Consider the following 12782-nt stretch of genomic DNA (forward strand, 5'->3'; position numbering starts at 1 on the left):
TACACAGTACCTTCTAATAACTCCAAAGGGATCCCGAACACTACTTACAGTTGGAAGCAGAGGCAGAAAGGCCATGTGCCTTGCCCAAGGCTGCTCAATATGGATAAGGCAAAGTCAGGCCTGTCTGAAAGGGCTTCTGATATAATAAGCTCCTGATTTTAAATACTACTCACATAGATTATAATCCAGCAGACTTTCTTAAGGGTCCTGACGTGCTAAATAAACGAGGACATGTATAATGGCCCACAGTTGGTGGTACAGCCATTCAGTCAAAATACTCAGCAGCCAGTATATGAACACATGGGCACAGCACAGCTGTTCTCCAGTCGATGGAAGACCAGTTTGCTAGCAGTTCACATATGGCAAAGATGGTAAACCACCATTCTGTACCAAATCTAGCTTCCACTTGTCTCTGTAAATACATTTTTACTTAGGGTCTATATCTAGCCATCAGCTAAACTAGTTCCAGGCAATTGAGGTAAAGCATCCCTCCACATGTCGGGGACCCACCCTTGAGAGCAGTCAAGTACCCGAATACAAGGTCTCCTGCAGTCTCCTCTTTTATGGTTTGCCAGGCAGTTTCTCTGTGTACTCTCGGCTGTCTTGGACCTCAGTCGGAGACCAAGCTGGCCTCAACTTCACAGAGACAGATCCACCTGCCTCTTCCTAGGGTGCTGGGATTGAGGGCGCACTACGACCACCCGGGTAGTCTTTTTAATATTCTGGTTCCGGATCTGTAGCCTGCATGATTCAGTCTCCCAAGTGGGAGCGCCCCCTCCTTGAAGCTTCTTTTAAGAGTTTATTAGTGTTTTTTAAAACACTGAAAAAATTTTAAATTTTTCATACTATAATTTTAATTATGTTCCCCCTCCTGTACCAGTTCATCCCGGATCCTCCCCATCTCCCTAGCCATCCAACCTTATGTTCTTTTACCCTTTCTTTAAAACAAAATACAAACAAACAAACAAACAAAAAACACTTAAAAAAACTTTATAAAAAAACACACACAAAGAAATCAAAATAAAGCAAAACATCAATATGACCCACAAACAAAAACTCCCAAAGAAAACAAAAACTGAGGCAAAATGTCTATACAAAACACCATCCAGTTTGTTTTGCACTGGCCAACTACTCCTGGGTGTGAGGCCTACTCAGAGGTGTGGTTAACGTACCCAGAAAGATTCCACGGACAAAAACTGTTTTTTTTTTTCTTTGCCAGTGGGCACCAATTCCAGACAGCTTCTCCGTTAAGAGTTGGGACCCCATGTTTCCTCAGTGCTGGCACCCTACGTGAATGCTGTTGTAGTCTCTGTGAGTCTGTATGTGGTTAGTCCTGCTGAGTCTGGAGTGGGAGCGCCTTGTAAGACCCCCGATGCTCTACGGGCAAGTTCTCATTGCAAAGGAGCAGACATTCTCCATCTGGTCAACCATCAATCACACAGCAAGCAGTTCATTCTCGGGAAGCCTCAATACCCTCAGGAGGTTAAACAAGCCAAAAGGAGAGACTCAGCCTGAAAAGAGCGATCAGGGACTGAGTGTGTGTTGTCTTCACGAGATCTTAGCTTGCCTGTTCATTCAGATGTGCTGTGAACACTGGCTGGCTCAGCAGAAACATACGAACCTCAGACTGAAGCCGGGAGACACTAAGAGCAAACCTCTTAAGGAACCGAGCTTGGCAATCCCTACTGCGAGTAGGCAGATAGACACACACAGAGCCCAAAGACTACGAGGACTGTAACTACAGGGACTACGGCGGAAGTCCTAAGCACCTGGCCCAATGCCTAGAAACAGCAGGAGCACCGAAAATATCCGTCCTCTGTATTACTATGTGTTAGCTCTGCGGCTTTTGATAAGGGCATCCCGAACGTCGGATTTCCCGTCTCCTGCGAGAGAGGCGGGTTCCCCCTTACCTGGATTGTCTGGTAATCGGAAGCATCGATTCCCTTCACCGTCACCTCTCGGAAAACCATGGGTTCCAGCTCCTCTTTGGTAAGGTCACAGTGGTAAATGACACCTAGAGGGGAGAAAAGTCTCAGGTCACTTGCCAAGTCTCCTGAAGCACACAGGCCACAAGAACGCTACGCGCCACCTGAGGGTAGCTGCCACTTGGGCGGCTGGACCAAGCCCTGTGAGGAAAGTCGGACGTGAGCAGTACCCTGGAGAAACGGCAACCATCCCCATCAGCACCGCCCGCTTCCCCTCCAACAGCCCCACAGTGGTAATATTTACTGTCAAACTTGATGCATTTGCAGCAGCAACGTAGGAGCCACGCCCTAGGTGTTTGTGGACAAACTTTTTGGAGAGGTTTAGTTGAGGAAGGAAGACCCACATCAATTGTGAGCAGCACCATGCCCCAGACTGTGGGCCTGGACTGAAGTGTTCGTTTCTCTCTGCTGCCTGGTCTGCCCTAGGGTAAGCAAGGAGCGCTAACTACCAGGCCTTCCTTCCTCGCTGTCTACTCACTTTTAGATTGTTGTGATGACCAAGGTGACTTACAAAAGTAAGCGTGCAGTCTGGTTCACAATTTTGGAGGGTTAGAAGCCATGATGGCAGAGTGATGGAGCAGCCTGAAGCTCACACCTTGAGACAAAGAGACTGCAGGGAAATCCATGGGTCTTTTGGAGCCTCAAAGCCCGCCCCTCTGACTCATATCTTCCAATAAGCTTGCAACTTTTTCTCAAACAGTTCCACGAATGGGGGCCGAGTATTCAAATAAATGAGCCCGTGGGGGCCATTCTCACTCAAATCACCACAGCCACAGAATGTGTGGCTCTCGCACACAACTCTAAGTCCAAACAAATCTTTCCGCGGCCTTTGCTTTCCTGTCAAGTGGTCTGTCACAGCCATCCATCAGAAAAGTAATTAATACTGCCGTCAACAAGGTTTCTCCAAGCCAGGTCACGTGGGAATGCTGGCCACGCCCCTCATTGCCCCATACTCAAGATCTACAACCAGTCAGGGGTCTCTCTTTTTTTTTCCCCCCACGTGTAAGAGGTTTAATTGAGAGAGAGAGAGGGGGCAGTAGCAGAAAGAGAGGAGGGAGAGAGAGAGAGAGAAAGCCAGGGGGTCTCGTGATTAATCCCTTTGGGGCTTCAGCTACTTGACTCACACCTAACCAGGGACACACATGTAGACAGTAATCAGGAACCAAAGGTGAGCCAACTCAAGACATTTCAGAATCAGATGTTCAATTCTGTCCCAGTCATTGTACCCAACACAAAATAACTAACATATATACTATTTATATATTATATAATTTACATATATATAAAATCAGGAATTCCAATTTATGTAATCATTAATAAAAGTTCTACTTCTTGGAATTAATGCATCTCTCTTAATAGTTAAGCCAAAGAAACAAGACAATATAGTGCTGTGTGGAGGAATGAGCCAGAAAGGCTGGTGTGAAATTGGTACCTCATGTACTTCAAATACACATTGTCGAGTGTAAGAAAACCTGATCCTGGGACCTCAGTGCTTGCTGGGAAACCAGAAGCCAAATAGGAGTCCCACGGGACACAGAGAAACGGACTGATCATGGGTTAAAACGGCAGCTCTCTTTCCCCTCAACACCCCTCCCACAACACCAACATAGGCATTTCCTTAGCAACTTGAAAACCAACACTCAGTATATGTTTATAACTGCATGGGAGTTAAGGAGGGATTTTGTTGTTTGTTGTTTGCTTGTCTTGTTTTTCAAATCACTGCAGGGTACCCACTACAAACACAACACAAATTTGACTTGTGGGGCGGGGAGTGAGGGGGAGGTGTCCCAGCTCTTTTCTGAACGGAATCATGGGAGCAGTGGGGTCTGGGGAGTGGAGGGGGAGGAGCTGCTGTTGGAATGTACTGTATCAGAGAAGAATGAATAAGAAGTAAGATGGAATAAAGAGCAAGCCTGTGCCACGTGATCACCGGATTCGCCTTGATGTCTGACACAAATAAGGAAGGATTTAGGAGCTAGAATTAAGAGCTCAGTGAACTCAGGCAAGCCACCGGCGAACTGGAATTAAATTCCTTGATGAAAGACAAAGGAGAGGAGGCACTCTACATTCCTGTTTATACAGAAAAGCTGAGATCCAACAATTCTAACACAGAACGATGAAGTGCACAACGGAGGCTGGTGGCCATGAAAAAGAGCATCACCTCCCTCCCTCCGTTCTATATAAAGAGCCCACAAATGGTTCCAGAAAGGAGGCAGGGATCAGCTTGGTGGCTTCAATGATAAATGAATGCACTTTATCAATAGTCTCTATGCACACTCATCTGGCATAGCCCAGGTTAGCTCACCGCACAGGCTTACTACTATAGCGTGAGCCGCTGTAACCTACTGAGACATCACGTCCCACCTGGTTTGGGTCACCCAGGGACGGGGAAAGAGAGCATTCTGGACCACAGACAGCAGAAGGCTGTGTAGGAAGTGAACCGAAGACTTCAAGGAGAAGTCCCTTGAAGTCAAAAGGCACGTGTGGCCTTTACATGCTCCCCGTCTGCAGCTGCAGCGCTCTCACAGGCTGTTCCAGCAGCAGGACAGAGGCAAGGAGACCAGGGGTGTGGGCTGAGAAGGAGAAGAGGGAGTTAGACGAAAGAGCGCTCTGGGAAGAGCTGGGGAAGAAAAGCCGGGTGGATCTGTAACGCTGCCCACGTGAAGAGAAGGCAGTGGGGTTCTGATGCTCAGGTAGGGCAGGATTTAAAGCTATAAAAAGGGTCCGGGGGAGGGGGGGCTTGCTGGAGGGGGAGACGATACACAAAGCACCCACGCCAAGGCACTTAAAGGTTTCTTTTCCAAAGCACATGTGAAAGGCTTTCTTTTCCCCGCCTCCCAGAGCCAGGCCTGGAAGATGCTGTCTTGGTCAAGTCTCGCTGAAGCTAACCTCGACCCCTAAGCTTCCACAAGTACAGAACTAATCCGTTCAAATACCAAGTGGTTGGTGTCACGGGGGAATCATTGCATCCTGTTCTACACTGGCCTGGCTGCCAGCTTCTCCCCAAGTGGGACTTGAGGTACACAAGTCCCAAACGGGCCAGGCTCCAGATGTGTCCTTACCATGGGCCTCCCCTGGGTACGAAGTCAGATGCGTCCTTGCTGGATGTACCCTGCTCACAGTGTGAAGCTGAGGCTCAGCTCATCCTCTGCCGGTGCTACTGACGGCAGCAGTGAGCAGCTCGCCTGCAGACAGGCCTGGGCAGGACATCTTTGAGCAACGTGACTGTGTTTGGAAGTGTATCTACACAGGCAGTCCCTGCTTTCCCGAGAACACAACTATCCGATGGCTGCTTTGCACGTGACTTTAGAAGGTCTGAGTCTAGAAACACCCCCTCTCTGGTCTTAGATAGCGAGTAGCATTAAGAGAGAAGGGAAGGATGGGAAAAATGAATGAGAGGAGACAGGGAGACAAACAAAACATCCACAGTAACGAATGAGAGCTTCCTCAGAAGCAGCTGGCAGCGCGCGACCAGGAACACTTCTCTTTGCAACCGTCAGAGCCGCGGACACGGGCAGCATTTCATCGCTTGGCACAGAACCATCACTTCCCACTAGGACAGTGAGCCCTTTGCCCCAGATAATGATGAGCCTGTTCCTGAAATAAATGGTCACATGGGGTCACTGGAGAGGTTGCGGGCCTCGGAGACCCTGGCTTTTATTAAGAGCTGGTGAGTCACCCCTACTCCGTGTTCCTGTGTCCTTTACTCATTTAAACTGTTGAAGATATGACATGTTTAAAGTAAATGCCTAGAACCAGTGAGACCTTGAGAACAACATTAGGCATGGATGCCTCTCCCTCGTCTCACTGGCTACTGCTGAGCTCAGGGCTCTCGGGAGAGGCGGGGCACCTATGTTCCTTGGTGCTGGCTCTGGGCCAGCGTCCACTCTCTGGCTTCTTCTAGCTCCTCTCAGTCCCCTGAAAAGCACTTGGGGAAGGAAGTGCCCTTATGCACCCCAGACCTACCCACAATGTCACTCTCCACGTTCTAACAGCCCTGTCAGCCGCCCGTCACGGCGGTAAGCTGACTTATGGACCCAGAGGCTCAAACACAACTGCATCCAGATGAGACATCACTGCCATCTGGTCAAATCCCCAGAGGAGGATGGTCACTTCGACACCTGCCGAACTGCCCCAAAGACTGCTTCATCCACCAGCAAATAACTGCGACAAAATCGGAGGGACAGAAAGTGCTCCAGAGGAGCCTGACAAATGAACAAGACAAGTGTGGGAGCTCTTCCAGGCAGACTGCTTTGAGGACTCTGTCTTCCTGATCACCTACAAACTGACAACCAAGCAGACTCCTAGGCTAAAATGCAGCATACATGCCACACAATGGAGGGGAGTCGCCATACAAACAAGATGACGGTGACCAGCTTTGCAGAAAGTGTAAAATGGAACTATTATATTTTGGGAAAAGTTAGGAAACGTGAGATATCACATTAGAAATATTTTCCTTCCCCAATAGGTTCAGGATAACTCCCCCCCTTTTTTTAAATAATGGTGAGACTACAATTTATCTAGGGAGGCATTCTGTATGCTGGGTGTGGCCATTCATGTTTGCTGTTGCTATACACACTGTGAATCTTTGTACAGATCAAGGCCGGAACTAAGACATTATGGCGGTTTGAATAAAAGTGACCCCCCAGAAAGTGGCGCCATCAAGAGGTGTGGACTTGTTCGAGTAGGTGTGGCTTTGTTGGAGGAAGTGCGTCACTAGGAAATAGCCCCGAAGGTCTCAAAAGCTCAAGCCAGTTTACTTCCTAGGGCCTGCCAACTGGACGTAGAACTCTCACTTCCTTCTCCCACACGGTGTCTGCCTGCAGGCTGCCATGTTTCCTGCCAGGCAGATGCTGGACCAAACCCCTGAACTGTAAACCAGCCCTGAAAAAAGTAAATGTTTTCCTTTAGAGGAGTTTTTGTGGTCTTGGTGTCTCTTCACAGCAACAAAAACCTAACAAGACAGCTGCATTCGCTGGCAATGAGAAGAAGGTCTGGTCCCACCCCCAGCAGAGGAGTTGGTGAGAATAGTTTTTATTTTCCTTTGTTCTCTACTCTAAGTGGTTCTGTCTAGAGTATAGATAGCCTGTGGTAGGCACAAACAGAACACCGCACTGCCGTTTCTCAGAAGAAACTCCACATCACCACCAGGAAGAGCCTCTCACCTGGAGACAGGAAGGATGTGAACTGGTAGAAGATCTCGGAGTCCTTCTTGCGCCCACTGTACCCCACCACACTGCCCACGTCCAGGGGGAAGATCTTGAGGAGAGCACCAGTGGTCAGGTCATGAAGCTGCAGGATGTTCTTCACGTCATGGAGGTAGCACAAGACCAGGAAGTTGGATCGGACACAAGCCACCCATTCTGAAATGACGGGGAGAGAAAAATCAGAGCGCGTGTCCCTCGTCTAGCTGAAGAGCGGCTCGAAAGCCCTCCTGGACTCTAGAGCCCTCCTGTGCATGAGGTCATGACTCTTGGAAGGCTGTTTTATGATGGTTTTATTGTGGATCTGACCTTCAGCGCAGTTCTTTAATAAATGATGGCAGCTGCTGTATCCAGGAAATAAAGTACCCTCTACCTTGATGATGTGTAACCAGGTATACAACCTTTATGTACTCGCTACAGTACAACAACAACAAAGTTCAGCCTTGAGAACTGCAAGTTAGGAAAAAAACATTTTTGTCATAGCGTTTTAGGGAGCAGGCATGGCGACCTCTGGATGCATGAGTCCTGCAGACTGGACACTAGACACATGGGCTGCAAATGTACCTACTGTTCTGACCTGCAGTACTGTGTTCTACGGGTCCAGTGCATTCTGCAATGTCGGTGTACCTCAAACTTTGCTTCTTTTAAGAGATGAGTATAGCTGGGCGGTGGTGGCACACGCCTTTAATCCCAGCGCTTGGAGGCAGAGGCAGGCAGATTTCTGAGTTCAAGGCCAGCCTGGCCTACAGAGTGAGTTCCAGGATAACCAGGGCTACTCAGAGAAACCCTGTCTTAAAAAACAAACAAACAAAAAAAGAGATGAGTGTAACAAAATGAAGGCCCCCCTTCCCTTTCCACCTACAGCTTTCCAGAAGGAAACTGGCACCTTTAGCTGCCAGCTATTAATTTGGATATGTATATAAATGACATAGGCTGTCACTTACGGTAGAATTCATAGCCTCCCCTTTTAAATGGTAGAAGACAATTCATGTAGTTGGGAAACACTGCCAGCGTCCATGAAAGCTTCTTCTACAAGAATCACCACTCCAGCCTACGCTGTGCCTAAAATCACCAGGGTACCTACACAAAGGCACAGGCTTCCACAGTGTCCTTCGGACACAGCAAGACGTGTAAATACTACGGAGTAGGGCCAAGCGTGGCCCCTCGGCAGTGCTCCCGGCTCTACCCACCTGATGGGGACAGTTTTGCCTCACTGTAGAAGTCATCAGGCTCTCAACGTGACTCTGAAAGGGTATTGGCCTGAGGATGTTCAAGGAGATGAGATGGTGTAGCACCTGCTCTAACTTAGGAGCAAGAGTAGAGAGCTTTGAGGAAGACAGGAAGGTACCCCTGTGCGCTGTAAGAGTCTTCCCACTGTGAGGAGCAGGATCATTCTTTTACCCACTGAAGCCTGGGGGAGACACAGCCCTACTCTGACCACGGCTGGAGCCGTGCCCGCACTGTGGCAGGGATCTGGGAGGCAGGACCAGCTGCCACCTTAGTGCAAAAGCCTGTGCTAAGCTGGGCCCTGGAGTTGTGGATTGTGCAGGGAAGAGCAGGTGGGGATGTCATGAGGCTTATCTGATACTGGTATGGGGGTTTGAAGGTAGGGATCTTAATACAAGGCGTTGGCAGGGTATAGCCAAATGCCCAGGGCTGGGGAGAAGATGAAGTAAACTCAAACCACAGAACACAGTGTAGGAGTGCCTTAGAGCACTGGAGAACACACTGCAGGAGTGCCTTAGAGCACTGGAGAACACAGTGCAGGAGTGCCTTAGGGCACTGGAGAACACACTGCAGGAGTGCCTTAGTGCACTGGAGAACACACTGCAGGAGTGCCTTAGAGCACTGGAGAACACACTGCAGGAGGGCCTTAGAGCACTGGAGAACACACTGCAGGAGTGCCTTAGCACACTGGAGAACACAGTGCAGGAGTGCCTTAGGGCACTGGAGAACACACTGCAGGAGTGCCTTAGAGCACTGGAGAACACAGTGCAGGAGTGCCTTAGAGCACTGGAGAACACACTGCAGGAGTGCCTTAGAGCACTGGAGAACACACTGCAGAAGTGGCTTAGAGCACTGGAGAACACAGTGCAGGAGTGGCTTAGGGCACTGGAGAACACACTGCAGGAGTGCCTTAGAGCACTGGAGAACACACTGCAGGAGTGCCTTAGAGCACTGGAGAACACAGTGCAGGAGTGGCTTAGGGCACTGGAGAACACACTGCAGGAGTGCCTTAGCGCACTGGAAAACACACTGCAGAAGTGGCTTAGAGCACTGGAGAACACAGTGCAGGAGTGCCTTAGAGCACTGGAGAACACACTGCAGGAGTGCCTTAGAGCACTGGAGAACACACTGCAGGAGTGCCTTAGCGCACTGGAGAACACACTGCAGAAGTGGCTTAGAGCACTGGAGAACACACTGCAGGAGTGCCTTAGAGCACTGGAGAACACAGTGCAGGAGTGCCTTAGCGCACTGGAAAACACACTGCAGAAGTGGCTTAGAGCACTGGAGAACACACTGCAGAAGTGGCTTAGAGCACTGGAGAACACACTGCAGGAGTGCCTTAGCGCACTGGAGAACACACTGCAGGAGTGCCTTAGAGCACTGGAGAACACACTGCAGGAGTGCCTTAGAGCACTGGAGAACACACTGCAGGAGTGGCTTAGGGCACTGGAGAACACACTGCAGGAGTGCCTTAGTGCACTGGAGAACACAGTGCAGGAGTGCCTTAGAGCACTGGAGAACACACTGCAGGAGTGCCTTAGAGCACTGGAGAACACACTGTAGGAGTGCCTTAGGGCACTGGAGAACACACTGCAGGAGTGCCTTAGGGCACTGGAGAACACACTGCAGGAGGGCCTTAGTGCACTGGAGAACACAGTGCAGGAGTGCCTTAGGGCACTGGAGAACACACTGCAGGAGTGCCTTAGTGCACTGGAGAACACACTGCAGGAGTGCTTTCTCTGAGAAGAAGCTAATCTGCAGCCTGGGTGCAATTCTCCACTGCATATCATACCTTTCTAAATGGCCTGAGACTTCCTCACTGAACTTACCACAAAAGCTCACTTCCAGCAAGCACACTCTTCATTGGACGGAAGTTCTGACTGAATTCCTCTTTTGTGTAAAAATCTAGTAAAAGACTATTGAGTCTTCTAGATAAATTCAGTTTTCATACACTCATTTGTAAGTCAGCATTTTATTTTTGGTAAGATGAGTAAGTGCCTACGGTAACTTTCAATTAACAAGAGGGGCAGTTGATTCTCTTTTCTAGTAAGATGGCTGGAAGTCCACCTTCACATCTACAACAGGTAAAAATGAACAGGGAAGGTGATAGAAAAGTTTAAAACTAAGAGCTGCTGCTCCTTTTTTTCTTTTTCTTTTTTGGTTTTTTTGAGACAGGGTTTCTCTGTATAGCCCTGGCTGCACTGGAACTCACTTTGTAGACCAGGCTAGCCTCGAACTCAGAAATCTGCCTGCCTCTGCCTCCCAAGTGCTGGGATTAAAGGCATGCACAACCACTGCCCAGCCTGCTGCTCCTTTAATCAAACAGAATGTACTGTTCAAGCACGGCCGTCCCAGTAATTTCAAGCCATGGGCTCTATACAGAGTCACCAGTCAGCAGACCGTGAAGGACTGGCCTTGCAATGTTCTCACCAGCACCGTTTCCAAGCAGCTGCCTGCCTCCTTACCTAAGACATCTTTCTCGTGCTCCGGAACGAGCACTTTCCACTTGGACTCGTCGGGGTCCGTGAAGTCGATGTTGATCAGCCGATAGTTGGGAGAATTGCGATTCGTCTTGAATGTGAACACCGTGCCCTCGTTGGTGACGTAGTCATATTCTCCTTCAAAGTTGTCTATCAGTTTTACCCACTTCAGGATTCCTGGGAACAAAAGACAGCCATCCTGTTATCTCTGATTCTGGAAGAAACAGATGTAGGTCTCCACAAAGGGAGGTAGAGAGGCTCTTTTCTTTCTACAAAGTTCACAGCACAGATGGTCCTGGGAGCTACAGCACACAAGGAAGAGCAAGGGCTAGCTGTGGGTGGGCACCAAGGAGCCATTGAAAACCCCAGCGCTAACGGGAGACTGAAGGACCTCATCTCCTGCCTACCATTCATTTCACACACCTCCTAATCCTCTTCTACCTGAACAAGTCTCAGATCAAAGCCTGTCTTTCCACCTTTCCTGCCACCCTACAATGTCCCCTCCCTACCCATCTGGTCTACAGATGTGGTGGCCCTCAACCAGGGGCAACAGATTCTCCAATTCCAAGCAGCCTTTGGAAGGTCTACAGCTTGTTTTGGTTGCCATGGGTTAGGAGGTGAAGCATGCTACTGCCATCTAGTGGCAGAGGTCAGAGACGCTACAAAATCGGCAAAGCAGCAGCCTGCACAAGTCAGTAGCTAGCACCAAGTCTCACAAGCCCTGGCCTTTAGCATTATCCTTCTTCCTGGTTTTCCCACGACTGTTTTTGATATACTCTATTCCAGGCAGTACAATGTCTCAACACACTAACCTGGTCCACGATGGTGCCTTGGAACCTTCCAGCGCCTTTCCCATTACACTCCAAATTAAGTTCTCACACCATGAAACGGTCCTCTCACCTTCGCACATTCTAAATCTTGACTCCTCTGCTGAGGTGCTCGGCAAGCCACCAGCGGTGTCCTCTACCTGGCCCACTCTCCAACGGCCAGCCACTTCTAACAGGCTCACACTCCGTATTTCTCAAGCTAGAGCTGGGTGCGTATGGGTTTACTTGCCAGTTAGTACTCAGCTTGCAGGTTATTTTCAAGATACAAATAAAGGCTGTATTGAATGAAGTTAAGCACTCTCCAGTCCTTTACTCCTAGGATCTGGTATGGAGATTCTTAACAGCTATCATTCTGTAAACGGCTCTCTTTAATGAGTCAAGGGTCACCGGACGATGCCTGCTCCATGATGTACCTGACACACAGACTCAATGCCTGTCCTGGAAAATGTATGCAAGAAAGAACTCTGACTTTAGGAATTCTCTAAACACCTCCTGCCTTCAATGCCACAGGACACGTCTATCTTAATCTGGACAATCCGTTCCTACTCCACTATCTTCTATAAGTACCTGACACTCACGCCATACTTGCACCCACAGAGTATCTTCGCATAATGTATTGCTGAGTTAAGCCTATCAGGGGAAGCCCACTTCCAGCACAGGAGGAGAACCAGCCCTGTGGACAGACATCTGAGCAGAATGCCAGCTCTCTCCCACTGGTTAGCTGTGTGGCTGTGGGTGAGCTCTTTACCCTTCGTTTGGCCTTCTTTTCTCAACCATCAGCTAAGAATAAACAGGAAACTCGAAAACTACTTGTAAAGTGACTGCTGGTATCTACACTCCATAATCAAAATTCAATGAAACTATCTTTAAAAAATAATTTAAGACCAATAAAACTTGCAGTAAAAATAAAAATCTAATAAATAAATAAACAAATAAAGTAAAAATAACAAAAAACCTCCCCTTTTTGTTGGCAATAACTAGTCAGAGAACAAAGCGAGAGGGGCATCATTTATAGTGGAGGCAACCGTAATGATACAGTGAGGAATGTACCTAGCAGAA

The 12782-nt window shown here is 48.8% G+C and overlaps 1 protein-coding gene across 1 annotated transcript in view; it reads right to left on the minus strand.

Moving 5' to 3' along the window:
• Positions 1–12782, minus strand: part of Prep (prolyl endopeptidase) — a 93536-nt gene that overhangs the window by 27967 nt on the left and 52787 nt on the right. The window contains exons 8-10 of the mRNA XM_031346508.1: positions 10882–11073; positions 7151–7348; positions 1911–2014 (exon numbers count right to left, since the gene is read on the minus strand). Of these exons, the coding sequence (XP_031202368.1) occupies positions 1911–2014; positions 7151–7348; positions 10882–11073 (494 nt within the window). The remainder of the gene's footprint in view (positions 1–1910; positions 2015–7150; positions 7349–10881; positions 11074–12782) is intronic.

The sequence above is a fragment of the Mastomys coucha genome, unplaced genomic scaffold (assembly GCF_008632895.1).
Source record: "Mastomys coucha isolate ucsf_1 unplaced genomic scaffold, UCSF_Mcou_1 pScaffold3, whole genome shotgun sequence".
In the NCBI taxonomy this organism is placed as follows: domain Eukaryota; kingdom Metazoa; phylum Chordata; class Mammalia; order Rodentia; family Muridae; genus Mastomys; species Mastomys coucha.